Genomic DNA, 14,340 nt, shown 5'->3' on the forward strand with positions numbered 1-14,340 from the left:
AATCGTCACCTTTGTTCCGTCATTTATATTTTTTTGGTAGGTACTGAGTCAGAGACGGGAGCGTTCATGGCTGTTTGCGTGGACACTGTGAAGCGCTACGGACTAGACGACCTCCGAACCCCAGTATTCATCTTTGAACGGCTCTGTAGCATAATCTACCCAGTATGTATTGATGCGGTGCACACCGTACATTTTACGATGCATTTTCAGAAAATTATTTTGTGCTAAAGATGCTACTAGCATAACATTAATAATATGGTTGAACACTTCTGTCAGTGTTTTTAATCAAGTCAGCATTAAGTGATTATTATATTTATAGTTTTTAAGTAACAATAATTTATCAAATAGTTTTTCGCCACCATTTTCCTATTTCTAAGGAACATTCAGAGGTTAATTCTCCATGGCACTGAGATTCTTATAATAACTGAGGGACATTCCAAGGTTAATTCTCCATGGTACTGAGATACTTATAATTATTGAGGGACATTCAGAGGTTGTTTCTCCATGGTACTGCGATTCTTATAATAATAAAACCGTTTCAATTATACAGTCTTGCTATAAACAGATATTAAGTATTTCTTTTCATAGTTCAATCGTGGAATTGTTTTCGTTTATGTCTGTTCAGGAGGAAAATGAGGTCGGTGAGTTTTTCATGACATTGGAAAAGGACCCTCAACAGGAAGATTTCCTTCAAGGTCGCATGCAGGGTAACCCATACAGCTCTAACGAACCAGACCTAGGACCCACCATGAGAGAAGTCAAGAACAAAATATGTAGAGGTTAGTTCCTTTTTGATATATAAACCACCCCCTCTTCCCTCCCCCCCCCCCTTCCCATATGGTGAAGTTCTTTCTCAGATGCTTCATTTCTTGGAACAATTTTTGTGTCTGGAAGACAAAGAATAAAACTCTTCTCTCTTTTTCTATTCTTTCAGATTGTGAACTGATTGCCTTGCTTGAGGATGACACAGGGATGGAGGTAGGTTACTTTTGCTTTTTTATTGTTGGTATTTTAACACAAAAATTATTTGGGGAATGCAGAAAAAAGTTGCAGGTTTTGTGTCCCACAAAATATAATTAAAATAGATTTTAGAAAAGGAACTAGAGCTGAAGTAAAAGTGGTTAAAATCAGCTTTCTTTCTTTTGTTCTTCTTTTTAAATTTTTTATTTGTTATTTTTATTTTTTGATGTAAGTTTCATATAAGAGGTTACCATCTTTTGAGTATTATTTTCATTCATGGTGATGTGTACTGATGTTGAACTACTTTACCAATGTACTGCTATATTTGGTGACTCTTGCTTCGGTGGTCTTTTACTGTTTAGCTCCTGGTGAACAACAAGATTATGAGTTTGGACCTCCCTGTTAAAGAAGTTTACAAGAAGATCTGGTGTCCAGATAATGAGGTAAGATTTGTGAAGATAACAATGTTGCTCTGTCCAGTTGTCTTGGTTTTGCTTGAAGTACAACCGAAGCACACCTTTGTACTGCTTTAAAAGCAGATATTTTTGTTCCATTACTGGGGGCTTGCTCAGCACAGAAATGCTTGGACAGACACTGATGAGGTTGCTATCTTTGTTGCACCCTGTAACACAAGAGATGGCTCATACCTTGTAGACAATCGTTACTGTTCAAAATAAAAAATATACCCACCACATTCCCCCCCCTCTCCTGTCCCCATCCCATCTCTTTGCTTTGAATCATTTAATAAGATCAATTAACAGGTAGAGATTCTGTTGTCCTCTTCTATCAGGGAGAACCCATGCGTATTATCTACAGAATGAGAGGGCTTCTCGGAGATGCTACCGAAGAATTCATTGAAAACCTCAACAACAGCACAGGTATGCTTCTTCGGAAGTCACTTCAAATGTTAACCTTTATAGCATTGGCTGGCATATTCCACAGTCTTTACTTATCATGTTGAACATAACATAGTTGGTAAATAATGTCATTAAAAGTGTCAAATACCTCTTACGCATATTGCAATAGTTACTTTTCTTGTTGAACTCTACTTTGTTTATGTGATTCATATTTCTTCAGTGGTTGGGAATTGGCCTCGTTTTATGAAAAAAAGTCAATTCTCTTTTGAAAGGTTTGAAAAAAGTCTTGGTTGTTTGACATTACAATGTGAACCAATAGTTTAAGAACGTTATAGTGTCAATGTCTAATACAGCTGACAGACATTTCATTGCAACTGTAGACACACCATTTGATTTCCTAAGGTCAAAGGTCATTAAAGGTTAGCAAAGATCGGACCAAAAACGTATCGAGCAATCTACAGATGAACTTTAGATCTCTTACAATACCTGTACAGTACATTCAATCCTGGCATTTTTTTAATCAAGCAAGGAAATCTCCCAGTTGGTTGCAGTTGGTTGCAGTATTGCTTCAGTATTTATTTTTCAAGCTATGGTATTAGATTTTATCATTTTAAGGATCAGCCATTTTGATGAGAGGTTTACCTTGTTCTTCTCTATCTTTTGACAGACGAGGAGGCTGATGATGAGGAAGTCTACAAAATGGCCGGTGTGATGACTACCTGTGAAGGTCTGGAAGTCATCCTCTACAGGTAATAGTCACCAAGACCACCCCCACCCCTTCCTGATCCACCGCTCCCCACTCCACTACTACCTGCTCCTTCCCCTATTTGTGTATAGACTCTAATCTTTGTGAATTGGCAGTTTCTGTCTTAGTTTTAGTACCCTGAAAACCATTACAGGAAACTTAGTCTCCTTCAAGCAGCAACAAACCTATCTCTCATTTTCTAGTAATTTTAATATTTATTTTTTCCAATTATTTCGATCTCATATTTCTTCATTTTCTCTTTTCTTCTCCAGACTAGCTCATCTAATGGACCTGGTCAGAGGTCAGCAACTTCTGACCCTTCTGCTGAAACTGCTCGGCTTCTGCGTCAAAGTCAAAGTGAATCGTCAGCAGCTGATTAGACCCAAGATGCAGACGGTGAACATCATGATGGCTGTCCTAAATCGGGTAAGAATTTCTTTGTTTTATACCCGCGTTTAATTTTCTTCAATAATTCTTGGGTCTTCCAGTTTAATATGGCAGTTTAATTATGGTTGAAAAAGATGACAGTAAAGACCTGAAAAGATTCTGCTTATATTATGAATCAAGGTAGTTGCTTGGTGGTTTCGACTTTACGTGAAAATATTTAGAAAATAAAAAACATCAAAGAGTATTGGTTAATTTGTATTTATTATCAAAGTAACTAACATCGGAAATGTTTTAAGGCAGAATTGAAAGCAAAGGTGAAGAGACCTGAAACAAAGGTAGAAAATATTTTTATATTCCCTTGGCTGGTAGCATTTTAAGACAGTAGTTATAGTTTGAAACACATCTTGTAAATCAAGAGAGAAATGGACATTGTTTTCTTGATATATTAATCAGAGGACTGATCTTTTAGCAAGCTTTTGTAGTTGTGCCTCAAAAAGAAGTATTTCCTTCTAAGATTAGCTGAAATCAAATCAAAAGTTAGTAAATAGTCACATCAATGTACAATAGAATGTATGACTGAGTGCTTCTATGTTTAATAAAATGGTTTTCTCTTTGACCAGTACTGTATGCTTTTGGTAATAAGACAGAAATCTTCCGAACAAACATACAAAAAAAATTATCTCTGGGTTGGGTTTATACAAATTCAAACCATGCAACAGCTGCACCTCTGTTATGAAAATGAAGCTTAAGAATATTTGTTTGTAGAATTGAAATTCAAGAGATGATTTGGTTACTGGGCATCAGCTGCAATGTCAGGCTATATAATTCAGTAATCCCATATTGTTCTTCAACAACAAAATTTCTTCCCTCTTTCAGAAAAGTATCTAACAGTTTCATATCATCATGAATTTAGCAATTAATTTTATTCTTTAATTTCATTTTGTTGTTGTAGGTTCTTTTAGCAGAGAATGAGCATGCCGGTTCAGGAGGCGGTTCGGTGATAGCTGAACAGGTTCTGACCATCATGGAGGTTATTCTGCTAGAAGCCATCAATGAACCCACTGACAAAGATAAGGTAAGAACTGAGAGTTTCATGCAGGCTCCTTCAGTATATATGGCCTCTGACAAATGAAATTAACCCACTGAATCCCCAAATATTTAACCTCTTCACTCACAATATCCACAGGGAAATGTTATTTTTTGGTAAAGGATATGTGAGGAAATGTGTTCTTTGTTTCTTGGAAATGCATTTTCCTTCCTATATATCCTTAAATTTATGCCAAACTGATAATAAGGTACCCTGACAGTTGGTTTGCGTGAATATTCATGCCACTAAATTAATATTAATATTGTACCATCTAATGAATATGTATTTAGCAGACATCAAGTAATAGAACCCACCTTTTTTGTTTTACAGTCTATTTGAAAAGACACCTTTGTTGATATGGATAGTTACCTTCCCATAAATCTGAAATATGAGAAATGATGTTATCGGAAACATTTTGATGAAAGAAAATTGTTATGTGCAGTGACTACCGGTTTAGATATTCATCATTATTCAGATGCATAACTCTCCAGTCTAAATCCTGGCCATCTTGGTTTCTTATTTGAGTGTCTGCTTTCCTGGAAAACAGAACACTTTCTACCATTGGATAATGCATATTTGCATGGAATGGTCACAATTGGGTGGTACCTCATTGATACACTGATACTGGGATGATACAAAATTGTTACTGTAATCAAGCAACATCATGACAGAAGTTGGGAATTTAGGCATAAACATTGTAGGTCTATGATTTTACACTATGTTTATTGGATAAGAAAGTATTCAGTATTATATTGTTAATAATTACTCATTTGGAGCAGGCATACAAATGCACCAAAGTAGACTATTTTGTTAGATTTAGTAAAACCAAATTATACGTTAATATTAGATTTGTACCTGGTCTCTTGTGGCAATACGACCCAACATAAAATGTTGCTTTTGGTTCTTCTTGTTTGACATATCACCTCTGGTAGCCTCAGATCATGCTTGCCTGCGACAAGTCTCAGTTGATGGCCCTCCTGGACCGTGCCAGTAGCCCGTTCGTCCGCTCTCAGAGTAACGTCCTACAGGGACTCATGAGGATCATACCGTTCCTCTCATTCGGAGACTACGAGAAAATGCAGATGCTGGTGAAATACTTCAAGCCTTACATCGAGTTTGAAAAGTAAGTCTATATATGCCCACTAGGATTTATCAGGACCTATATATGAGCCAGGATTATCGCAAATCTGATATCCAACCATTAACCTATAAGAGCCAGGATTATCAGACATCTGATATCTAATCATCTACTCTTGGACAAATGCTGACAATGAACCCATCGCTAAGGATTAGTGAAGATTACTTTAACAGTACAAAATGGTACAAACATTAAGGAAGAGTAGATGCTGAACATGTTTCACATTGTATTACTGTATTACACATAATGAAATCTACTACCTACAATGTTATCAGATATAAGACTTCACTGTAGCATAGATAACGGGTATGTATATCAATGTTTTCTCATATCCTGACAATCTCTTGTCCCAATTACCCAGATTTTACTCTTCTTTTGTGAAATTGAAATTTGATCAGTGCAAATGTACCAGAACTTACCAAGAGCTTTTTGACCTTGGTAAAAATTGGTGTTCTTTTCTTCTTCTTTAGAGAAAGCTGAATAAATTGTAAATTGAAAAACTGCCATGAAATATATGGAAACAGAACTAAAATAAAACTGACAATTCCCAAATATCGTAATGTCGTACACATTTGTAGTCAGGATGTGTTTGAACATCACTGATATTCTTGACTATTCAGTATTCTGTAAACCTTTGTGTCATTAAGATGGTTGGATCTGACATTCCTTATTAGATTTAGATATTAAATAGACTTTGAGGTAATGAAATCTTATACGTGTTTCTCTGTAATACAGACTTTTATGAACATTTTATTAAGTAATAATTGCAAGTTAGTGGAGAAAATGAGGTATCTTGATGATTTTTTTCCTCCTAGGTTTGATGACAGCCACACCCAAGATGAGCAGCTGCATCTAGAGTGCTTCTGTGCTATTGCAGCTGGCATCGAGGTAAGACTATCGCCCCTCTCCTGCTCTCTCAAAGTCGTATCATTTACAGTTGCACGTTATAAGGAATAAATGAAAAAGGATGGTAAAAACCGTGATTATAAAAAATACTGAAAACCCTGAAAAAGAGTCGGTGATGGTAAACACAGTGATGATTGGTTTCAACTGTAGGATTCAAAAGGGTACAGCTCATGACTAACAGGTGCCTGATCAAAAGTGATCTTTCTAATAGAAAACATTTAATAGTGGGGTCATTGTCTGATGTGATATGTGATAAGCTGTTTGGTTTATTTAATATCTTCGTTATTAATTATTTTTTGTTCAGTTGTTTGTGTGTTCAGTGTACTGTTAGTATCCTTAACTTCACTATGAATAACTCTTTCATCCAATAACCATTTGTGTTTATTCTTTTAGCTATTACACCAACATTAAAATCCACACATATTTGACTGCAGTAGATATCTTTGTACAGATCAGGCGCCAATTCTTGTCAACCCTATCTTCCTGTAAGATTGTGACATTTATCGACACATACCTTGTTCCTTGTTACAGAAACACTCCAATGGTGACCAGTTGAAGGACTTAATCATAGCTGAAGGAATCGTAGATCTAGCAGTCCTCTACGTCATCAACAAACTACCGGATGTTGACAGGTAATTAATGAGATGTGATTGGTGGAGGGATGTCATGTGACCGGTATATCATAGTCAGTAATAATCATTTATAAAGTCATTGAAAGTAGTATATATGTCCAAAGTCATGGGAAGTGGAATTACTTACTTGAACTGTTTTTAACCTAGCTTGTTTTTTTTTTCTTTCTTTTTTTCTTTCTTCTTCCTGGCAGTCTGTCCAATTTTTCATGTTCTATGCAAACAGTTATGGAATTCACTCATTTTGTCAAGTAAAAAGTCATGAAATTGTTATTTTCAAGAAAGTTTGGGAACCCTTAGACTTTTATTGAGGTGTTTGATTCATTTGGTGTCACAAAATACCCCAAAGTTTCTTTTACATTTATGACTTTATTCACTTTGTGTAGTACTACTGCAGAAATGTATCTTTGTTTCACAAAACTAATCCAAAATTTTATTTTTATAGTATTATTTTATAAGTTTGAGTTAATTTACAAAAGTAGACTGTTGTTTCAATCTCCCTATTGAAATTCGAGTGAGATTTTCATTTTCGTTTGCCGTCAACAGTAGCCTTGATTCTCAACCTTGGAAAGACTTCCTGGCGAAGCCATCTTTACCGTTTGTCCTTCGGCTCCTGTCTGGATTGTGCAAGGGACACGCTAAGACCCAGGTATGTTCATGCTGCGTTTGTTAAATTAAGTAAACGGTCAAGAATTACATTACTTGATTCTGTGTCCTGCTGGACTCACCGCAACATACAATATGAATGTAGGATGATTATATACCAGCTGTCAACATGAATATTCATGTTTGTTTTCACTTTCTATCTGGTTTCGTCATATGGAAAAGCTTATGAAGTATTGATCTCGATATGAATAAAGCAAACAATTGTAATGTTTCTATCAGTCCAACTTTAAATAATGCTTCTACTTGTAATGTAACCTCCCTTGTCATATGAAAGAGTTATAATGGACATTAATGGTACAAAATAAATATAATACAGAGCACAGTGGTCCACCTCCAACTTTCATAGCTTGTTGTGTTGTTGTAATGTAAGATGAGCTACCCTTTATCCAAAAGTTTTTATTTCGATGAGTCGCATTGCAAATCTGATATGTCAAACATAGAGCACACCAACAACTGTCTGTTCCTTCTTTTATGTCAGAAATGATTATATAACCTTGGAAGATAAACAAACAAAGATATTACAAACAGTTATTATTTCTTTCTCGTTGTACAACAGCAACTTGTCGGTGATAAGTGCATCCCTGCAATACATCGTCTGGAGCAGATATCATCCGAGGAGGGAATTGGATCCCTGGCTGAAAACCTCATGGAGGCTCTCAAGACAAACCCAGAAGTAGCAAAGAAGGTCCGGACGTTTCTCCCTTCATTTAATCACTTTTTTAGACTTCAGCACACCTACCCCTCCGATTAATACTTAGTTTTGACTCTACCTGTAAAATTAAGAGCCTTGTCATATGAATTGAAGAATGCGATTTATCTTCTAAAGACAGTAAGGTAACGGTCACTCACACAAATTCTTTGTTTACTTTTTTCAATATTTTTTCATGATTGATCTGGTAGATTGATGAAGTCCGTGCTCAGACCAAAGCGGAGAAGAAACGTCGTGCTATGGCTATGAGGCAGAAGCAACTAGGGGCTCTAGGGATGTCGGTGAGTCCCAACTTTTCTGTTTTATCGTTTTGGCCTAAATTAGGCTTGGCCATAGAAAGTAGTTTAGATTTATGATTACTAAAGGGAACTGAATTTTCATAAGTGATATAAATTCATATTTCATGTTCTTGACACAGAATTTGTTTTAGTTCTCTGTGAGGTTTGTTGTTGTGGATGTGTTGTTGTTGCTGTGATGCTTGAATAAAATGAGAAATGAATATTCATATCCTTTGACTTTTAGACCAATGAGAAAGGTCAAGTGACAGCATCCAGGACTGTTTTCCAACAAATGGAAGACCTGGTAGAAGAGTCTGGTCTGACATGTTGTATATGCAGGGAGGGATACAAGTACCAGTCACAAAAGGTAAGACACCACTAGCTTGGGGTAAATATCAGAAATACAGCACGGTTTGATGTGTTTAGAACTTGTGAGGACACATGACATCCCCCCCCCCAATTACCTCATCATGATGCATTAAGTATTTGTAGATTTTTCTAATTATCATAACAAACATTAAAGTTTCCATATATATCCCCATACTGGGCATCATGTCACAAAGATGAGAGATAGAAAGTCTTCTCTATTCAAATTATGCTTTTCAACATCAAAAGGAATTTTCTTTTCTTTGTTTTTCTTGGGTTCAACAATATCGTTCGATCACACTGGCACTCTCAGAGAGCAAATCTGTCAAGTTTAAAATTAACAGTCCATGATTTCAGTAAGCTGAAGGAAAGCATGTCTTTAGGGACAATACGTTTCACTATTTGTTATTATCTCTCGGTAGGTCTTAGGAATTTATACATACACCAAGGTAGCTGTTCTGGAACCGTTTGAGCTCAAATCGAAGAAGACGCAGGGTTATTCCACCGTATCTCACTTCAACATTGTTCATTATGACTGCCATCTAGCTGCTGTGAGGTGAGCTTGTCCCATAAAGCATCTTTGCACATTTGTGTGTGTTTTCCTCCTCCTCCTCCTCCTCCTCCTCCTCCTCCTCCTCCTCCTCCTCCTCCTCCTCCTCCTCCTCCTCCTCCTCCTCCTCCTCCTCCTCCTCCTCCTCTTCCTCCTCCTCCTCCTCCTCCTCCTCCTCCTCCCTCTCCTCCCTCTCCTCCTCCTCCTCCTCCTCCTCCTCCTCCCTCTCCTCCTCAATCCCTTCTCCTCTTCCCTCTCCTCAATATCGTCCTTCTCCTCCTCCCTCTCCACCCTGCTCCCTCTCCTCCATCTCCTCCCCTTCCTTCTTTTCCTCCCCTCCTCTTTCTACTCCTACTCCTCCTCCTCCTCCTCAATCTCCTCCTCCTCCTCCTCCCTCTCCACCCTGCTCCCCACTCCTCCATCTCCTCCCCCTCCTCCCCTCCTCCTCCCCTCCTCCTTCTACTCCTCCTCTTCCTCCTTCTCTTTCTCCTCCTCTTGTTCCTCCTCTTCCTCCTCCTCCCCTTCTTCTCTTCCATTTCCACTGGTTTAAACATCTTTTGTGATATTTTATGCAACAGACTGGGTAGTACAAGTCGATGGTGAAAGACTGCCGATGCCGATGCAACAAATTTTTCTAAATATAACTTCAGTGCATTCACTTGACATCCTTTTGTAGTAAAAGAAAAATCTTGATTTCAATTATTGTTAGAACCTTTCTATGCAATGTTCTTCAGATTTGTTTTCTATTCCTTTTTCTATTTTCTTCTTTACCCATTCGCAGACATGCCCGAGGTCGAGATGAGTGGGAGAGTGCGGTATTGCAGAATGCCAACACAAAGTGTAACGGTTTACTTCCGTTGTGGGGACCTCATGTAACAGAACCATCATTTGCAAGTTGTCTGGCAAGGTCAGTGAAAAACTACATATATATTTATATAGATGCTATCCACTTGTAATCAACAAAGTGTAGTTTTGTGATTTATTTTTGTCTTGAATGAATCTTCATATCCATAAACAAATTAGTTTTTCAGTCAGGATAAATAGCTACATATTCTTGTTTTATATGGAATTTTCTGAAATTTAAACTAGCAGGATCGGTCAGTTTAGACAAGAGTTATTCCAAACTTGTGGCAATTTGCGAACAACACAGTGTTCACATTGTTGAAGTTGTCCATTTCTGATTGAAAACAAAGGCACTGATGTAATTTGTGCCCCAGCCTATAAAACAACAAACTCATTGCAGACTTAAAAATTGTCTCAGCAACTAACTTTGATTCCAAATGAGTATCTGGTGTCCATTTGTGAACAGTTCTTGTTTTTTGTTTTTTTGTAACTGTACTCTCCATCATTGAGATTCATCTCGTTAAGTTAACAGTTCCCTCAGTACCGAGTTGATGATGGTGTTGTTGACCATGTTTTCATTTTTCTTCTCCTCATGTTAGACATAACGTTTATCTACCCGAGTGCTCCGGCTATAGAGAACCGACCTACCACGCTACACTGCACGACCTGAAGCTGTTACTTCTGCGCTACGTCCAAGAGCAGTCGTTCAGCAGTGACAGTGGAGGAGGAGGGCGCCAGAGTAACATGCACCTTATACCCTATATGATACACATGGCTCTATACGTCATCAATACGTGAGTAGACTTTGCACTGACTGTTTGCATGGTAACCAGTGTGAGAATTAGACAACTGGATAAAAAAGGCATCTCCTAAGATTACAGAAAGAGAAGACCAGTTAGTCGAAAATGTCATAATTTTCAGATGAAGATAAGTCTTTCAACGCCAATTTTGTTGGATTTTTTTTCTCAAAAGATAGCATATTGCCTAATTAACCCAACTGATGATGATGTCATAATCAGGTTGACCTTAAAGGAGCATTCGTATCTATTATTAATCATTTGCTTTAAGGTTCATATATATCGCAAATTTCAAACAGACAGCCAAATTCAGCAGACCCTTTTCTCTTCTTTTTGGAATAGCATTTCAAGTTGTCAGATTTTAAAATGTCAATTTTTCTTCCCTTTTTTTGCCTTTCCTGTTTCTCCTCCCAGGACCAGGTGCGTACCTCGAGAGGAGAAGAATCTGACATCATTCTTGAAGCACCCTCCGTCAAAGTGGGTGGAGCTGAGCTACGAGCTGGACGGACCGCATTACTATGCTCTGTTAGCCTTGCACATCTTCAGTCCCGAGAAGTGGGATGAACACAAAGTCACTTTGCTGAAACAGCTGCTAGTCTCAGCCCATGCCAGAACCGTCAGTCCTGGTGGAACGAAGAGGTACGTTAAGATGTAGCTGTTTCCTGAAACGGAACATCTACATTTTACAATGGGAAACTGGATATAAGTGCCTGATAACGAAAATTTCCTATTGCAGGGGGGGGGGGGGAACAACATCAGTGTTTTATATTACTTCTGTCATGTTCTAAGGTGAGAGAAATTTGGATATGAGTCTACGTTAGATATGTTCGGTGGCTGAACGGACAGAACTTGTTTCTAGATATTTTCACATATACATATCTATATATTTATATAATCTTCTATATACTTTCTCTTTCCCTTTCTGTAATGTGTAAAACTTTTGTAAATTTTTGTAGAGTTATGCTATTAAAATACAAACTAATACCTTTCAATAATCATAATTCTTAAAATTGAGTGAACCCCTGATTCCAGCTTTTGTCGTTTCAAGGAACTTGGTGAGACTAAAAATTGAAGCAAAGAAGTTTAGGTCAACGATTTCAATTTTTGGTGGAAGCCTGAAAGTATGTTAGGTTTTATCACTTGTAACCAAATTTGAGAAGAATGGTTAAAAATAAAATATTACATAAATTATTGACCACATCTTTGGAGCCACGTTAGGAGATGCACACAGAGTGACATTCCAATGATATAATGATTAATATATAATTAATATAGTTCTAATCTTTAATATAATCAGAATGCCAATGTCAATTCAAATAGTTTTACTAATTGTACACTACGGGGAGTGTTAGCCTCTCAGTGGTTAACGCCGGTGCCTTTCAAAGATAAGGTCTCGAGTTCAAGTCACTCCAAGATTAATGATACATGTCGTCCAGTTACAGAGTTGTTGACAATTGACAATTCATAATCATAAACGTTAAAATATGACTCTAAGAGACTGACTTCGGTCAGCTTGCGGCTTTGATTAGCCAATGAGGCTTCTTCGCGAGTTCCTGCTTGTAGGAGGATCTAAAATACAATACATATACTTTCTTAATTGTTTATAGTCTCTCGGACAAAGCGGTTAAGGATTACAGCATTTACAAGGGAGCACTGATGTACTTTGGTCTGATAGAGGTCCTATACTCCGTCTTGCTCAAAGACGCTTCCAAGCCCGAGGAGTCTTGGTCTCAGAGCGTGGCTAACTACATCCGACATAACGACGAGGCGTTAATCAAGAACGCAGATAAGGTAAAACACGGCAAACCTCACAGGGAAATATCCCTGGGATAAAAAATATATCAGGATTTATAGAGTACAAACAAGTCATTCGGGAATGTACTTCGCTATACTTAATTAACTGAAACAAGATTAATTACGTTGATAGAAGTTTTACACTAATGGATAAATTCAGTAGCTTTGCAGCTACACATGACAATTTTAAGAACGACAAAAGATTATTTTGAGTGTAGTGTTTAAAATTATTTTAAACAAATCATTTTGAAATGTAAATATGTGTTCTAAATGTAACTTATGTACAAAAAACTGGTGTTTTAAACTTGATGATTTTTGCAGCACATTGTCTAGCATTAGAACAAAGAGAAAGAATATAACCTTGTGGACTTCTTGTTTTGAATTTATCCGTCAAATTCGAAAAACGGAGAGTTGAATTCAGATGTTCTAAAATTAAAAAACTGCCATGATTAGACCACTTACATTGTGAGATATTTTTAAAGTGTATTTTATTGACTGCCTGGTATTATGTATACAGGGAGGTCAAGTTACCTACAACCTACATTGTTCAACCGTACAGAAGTATTTTTGCCTGAAAAGTAAACATTCCTGAGTTTTTAAGCTTTGATTATAAAGGTATTTTATACCGTTGGAGTTCATACCAACAAAGGCCAGTGTTACAGCATGCATAACAGATGATGCATGTATCGGCATGTTTTGGAACCATGTTTCTACAAATATCTTCAAAATCTTGCAGGATACTTTGAAGTGTTTGCGATATTTTTGCTTTTCTGCTATCTTGACTTGGTCGTACATGAATTTGAGGTGTGAGTCCTGGTTTACATGATATTGTGACTTCTGAGGGAAGTCCATGAATTTGAGGTGTGAGTCCTGGGTTACAAGATATTGTGACTTCCGAGGGAAGTCCATGAATTTGAGGTGTGAGTCCTGGTTTACAAGATATTGTGACTTCTGAGGGAAGTCCATGAATTTGTGGTGTGAATCCTGGTTTACAAGATATTGTGACTTCTGAGGGAATTCCATGAATTTGAGGTGTGAGTCCTGGGTTACAAGATATTGTGACTTCTCAGGGAAGTCTATACCAGAGAAACCCACAAAATAGGTATTGCCACCAACTCAGAGGCTGGGATAGTTCACTTGGAAAAAAAGCACAGTACTTGTATTCCTGGTTGTTACCGGTTACTCCAGGGGTTACATCGGTTATTCCTGAGGTCACCAGTTTAACCCCTGTCATATTTATTACCTCTTTGAGGAATTGTTTAAAATGTTCCAATTTTCTGGTCAGAATTTAATCATCCAGATATTTTCTTTATTACTTCCAGGTTCTGTCAACCTATGAGAAAGACTTCCAGCCATGTGAATCATTTGCAGAGTTTTGTGATGTTGGTGGTGAGTGCATCAGTTTTCTGTATTAAATCACTAACAGAAATTTTAACGATTTCTCCGAGAGTACCCATTAGCTTGATTATTTTTATAATTGTATGGTGACTAAAGTATTCTTTGAATAGCTAGATTTTTTATCATTCCAGCCAGGCTTTTTTCTTTTTTTTAAATGTTTATATTAAATTTTGTTTATGGTAAGTTTTATATTAAATTTTTATATATTTTCATAAAATTAATTAATTTTA

The 14,340-nt window shown here is 37.1% G+C and overlaps 1 protein-coding gene across 3 annotated transcripts in view; it reads left to right on the forward strand.

The window, feature by feature from the left end:
- LOC139964134 (E3 ubiquitin-protein ligase UBR4-like) overlaps window positions 1-14,340 on the forward strand; it is an 82,504-nt gene that overhangs the window by 65,761 nt on the left and 2,403 nt on the right. For all 3 annotated transcript variants that reach the window (XM_071965502.1, XM_071965503.1, XM_071965504.1), the window contains exons 88-108: window positions 41-162; window positions 626-779; window positions 935-978; window positions 1,323-1,403; window positions 1,751-1,838; window positions 2,485-2,566; window positions 2,835-2,988; window positions 3,902-4,024; window positions 4,969-5,159; window positions 5,990-6,062; window positions 6,612-6,712; window positions 7,256-7,358; window positions 7,932-8,060; window positions 8,276-8,365; window positions 8,607-8,729; window positions 9,151-9,284; window positions 10,060-10,185; window positions 10,721-10,915; window positions 11,333-11,557; window positions 12,526-12,709; window positions 14,035-14,101. In XM_071965502.1, coding sequence (XP_071821603.1) covers window positions 41-162; window positions 626-779; window positions 935-978; window positions 1,323-1,403; window positions 1,751-1,838; window positions 2,485-2,566; window positions 2,835-2,988; window positions 3,902-4,024; window positions 4,969-5,159; window positions 5,990-6,062; window positions 6,612-6,712; window positions 7,256-7,358; window positions 7,932-8,060; window positions 8,276-8,365; window positions 8,607-8,729; window positions 9,151-9,284; window positions 10,060-10,185; window positions 10,721-10,915; window positions 11,333-11,557; window positions 12,526-12,709; window positions 14,035-14,101 — 2,589 coding nt within the window. The remainder of the gene's footprint in view (window positions 1-40; window positions 163-625; window positions 780-934; window positions 979-1,322; window positions 1,404-1,750; window positions 1,839-2,484; window positions 2,567-2,834; window positions 2,989-3,901; window positions 4,025-4,968; window positions 5,160-5,989; window positions 6,063-6,611; window positions 6,713-7,255; window positions 7,359-7,931; window positions 8,061-8,275; window positions 8,366-8,606; window positions 8,730-9,150; window positions 9,285-10,059; window positions 10,186-10,720; window positions 10,916-11,332; window positions 11,558-12,525; window positions 12,710-14,034; window positions 14,102-14,340) is intronic.

Source organism: Apostichopus japonicus, chromosome 22 (genome assembly GCF_037975245.1).
Source record: "Apostichopus japonicus isolate 1M-3 chromosome 22, ASM3797524v1, whole genome shotgun sequence".
Classification (NCBI taxonomy): Eukaryota; Metazoa; Echinodermata; class Holothuroidea; order Aspidochirotida; family Stichopodidae; genus Apostichopus; species Apostichopus japonicus.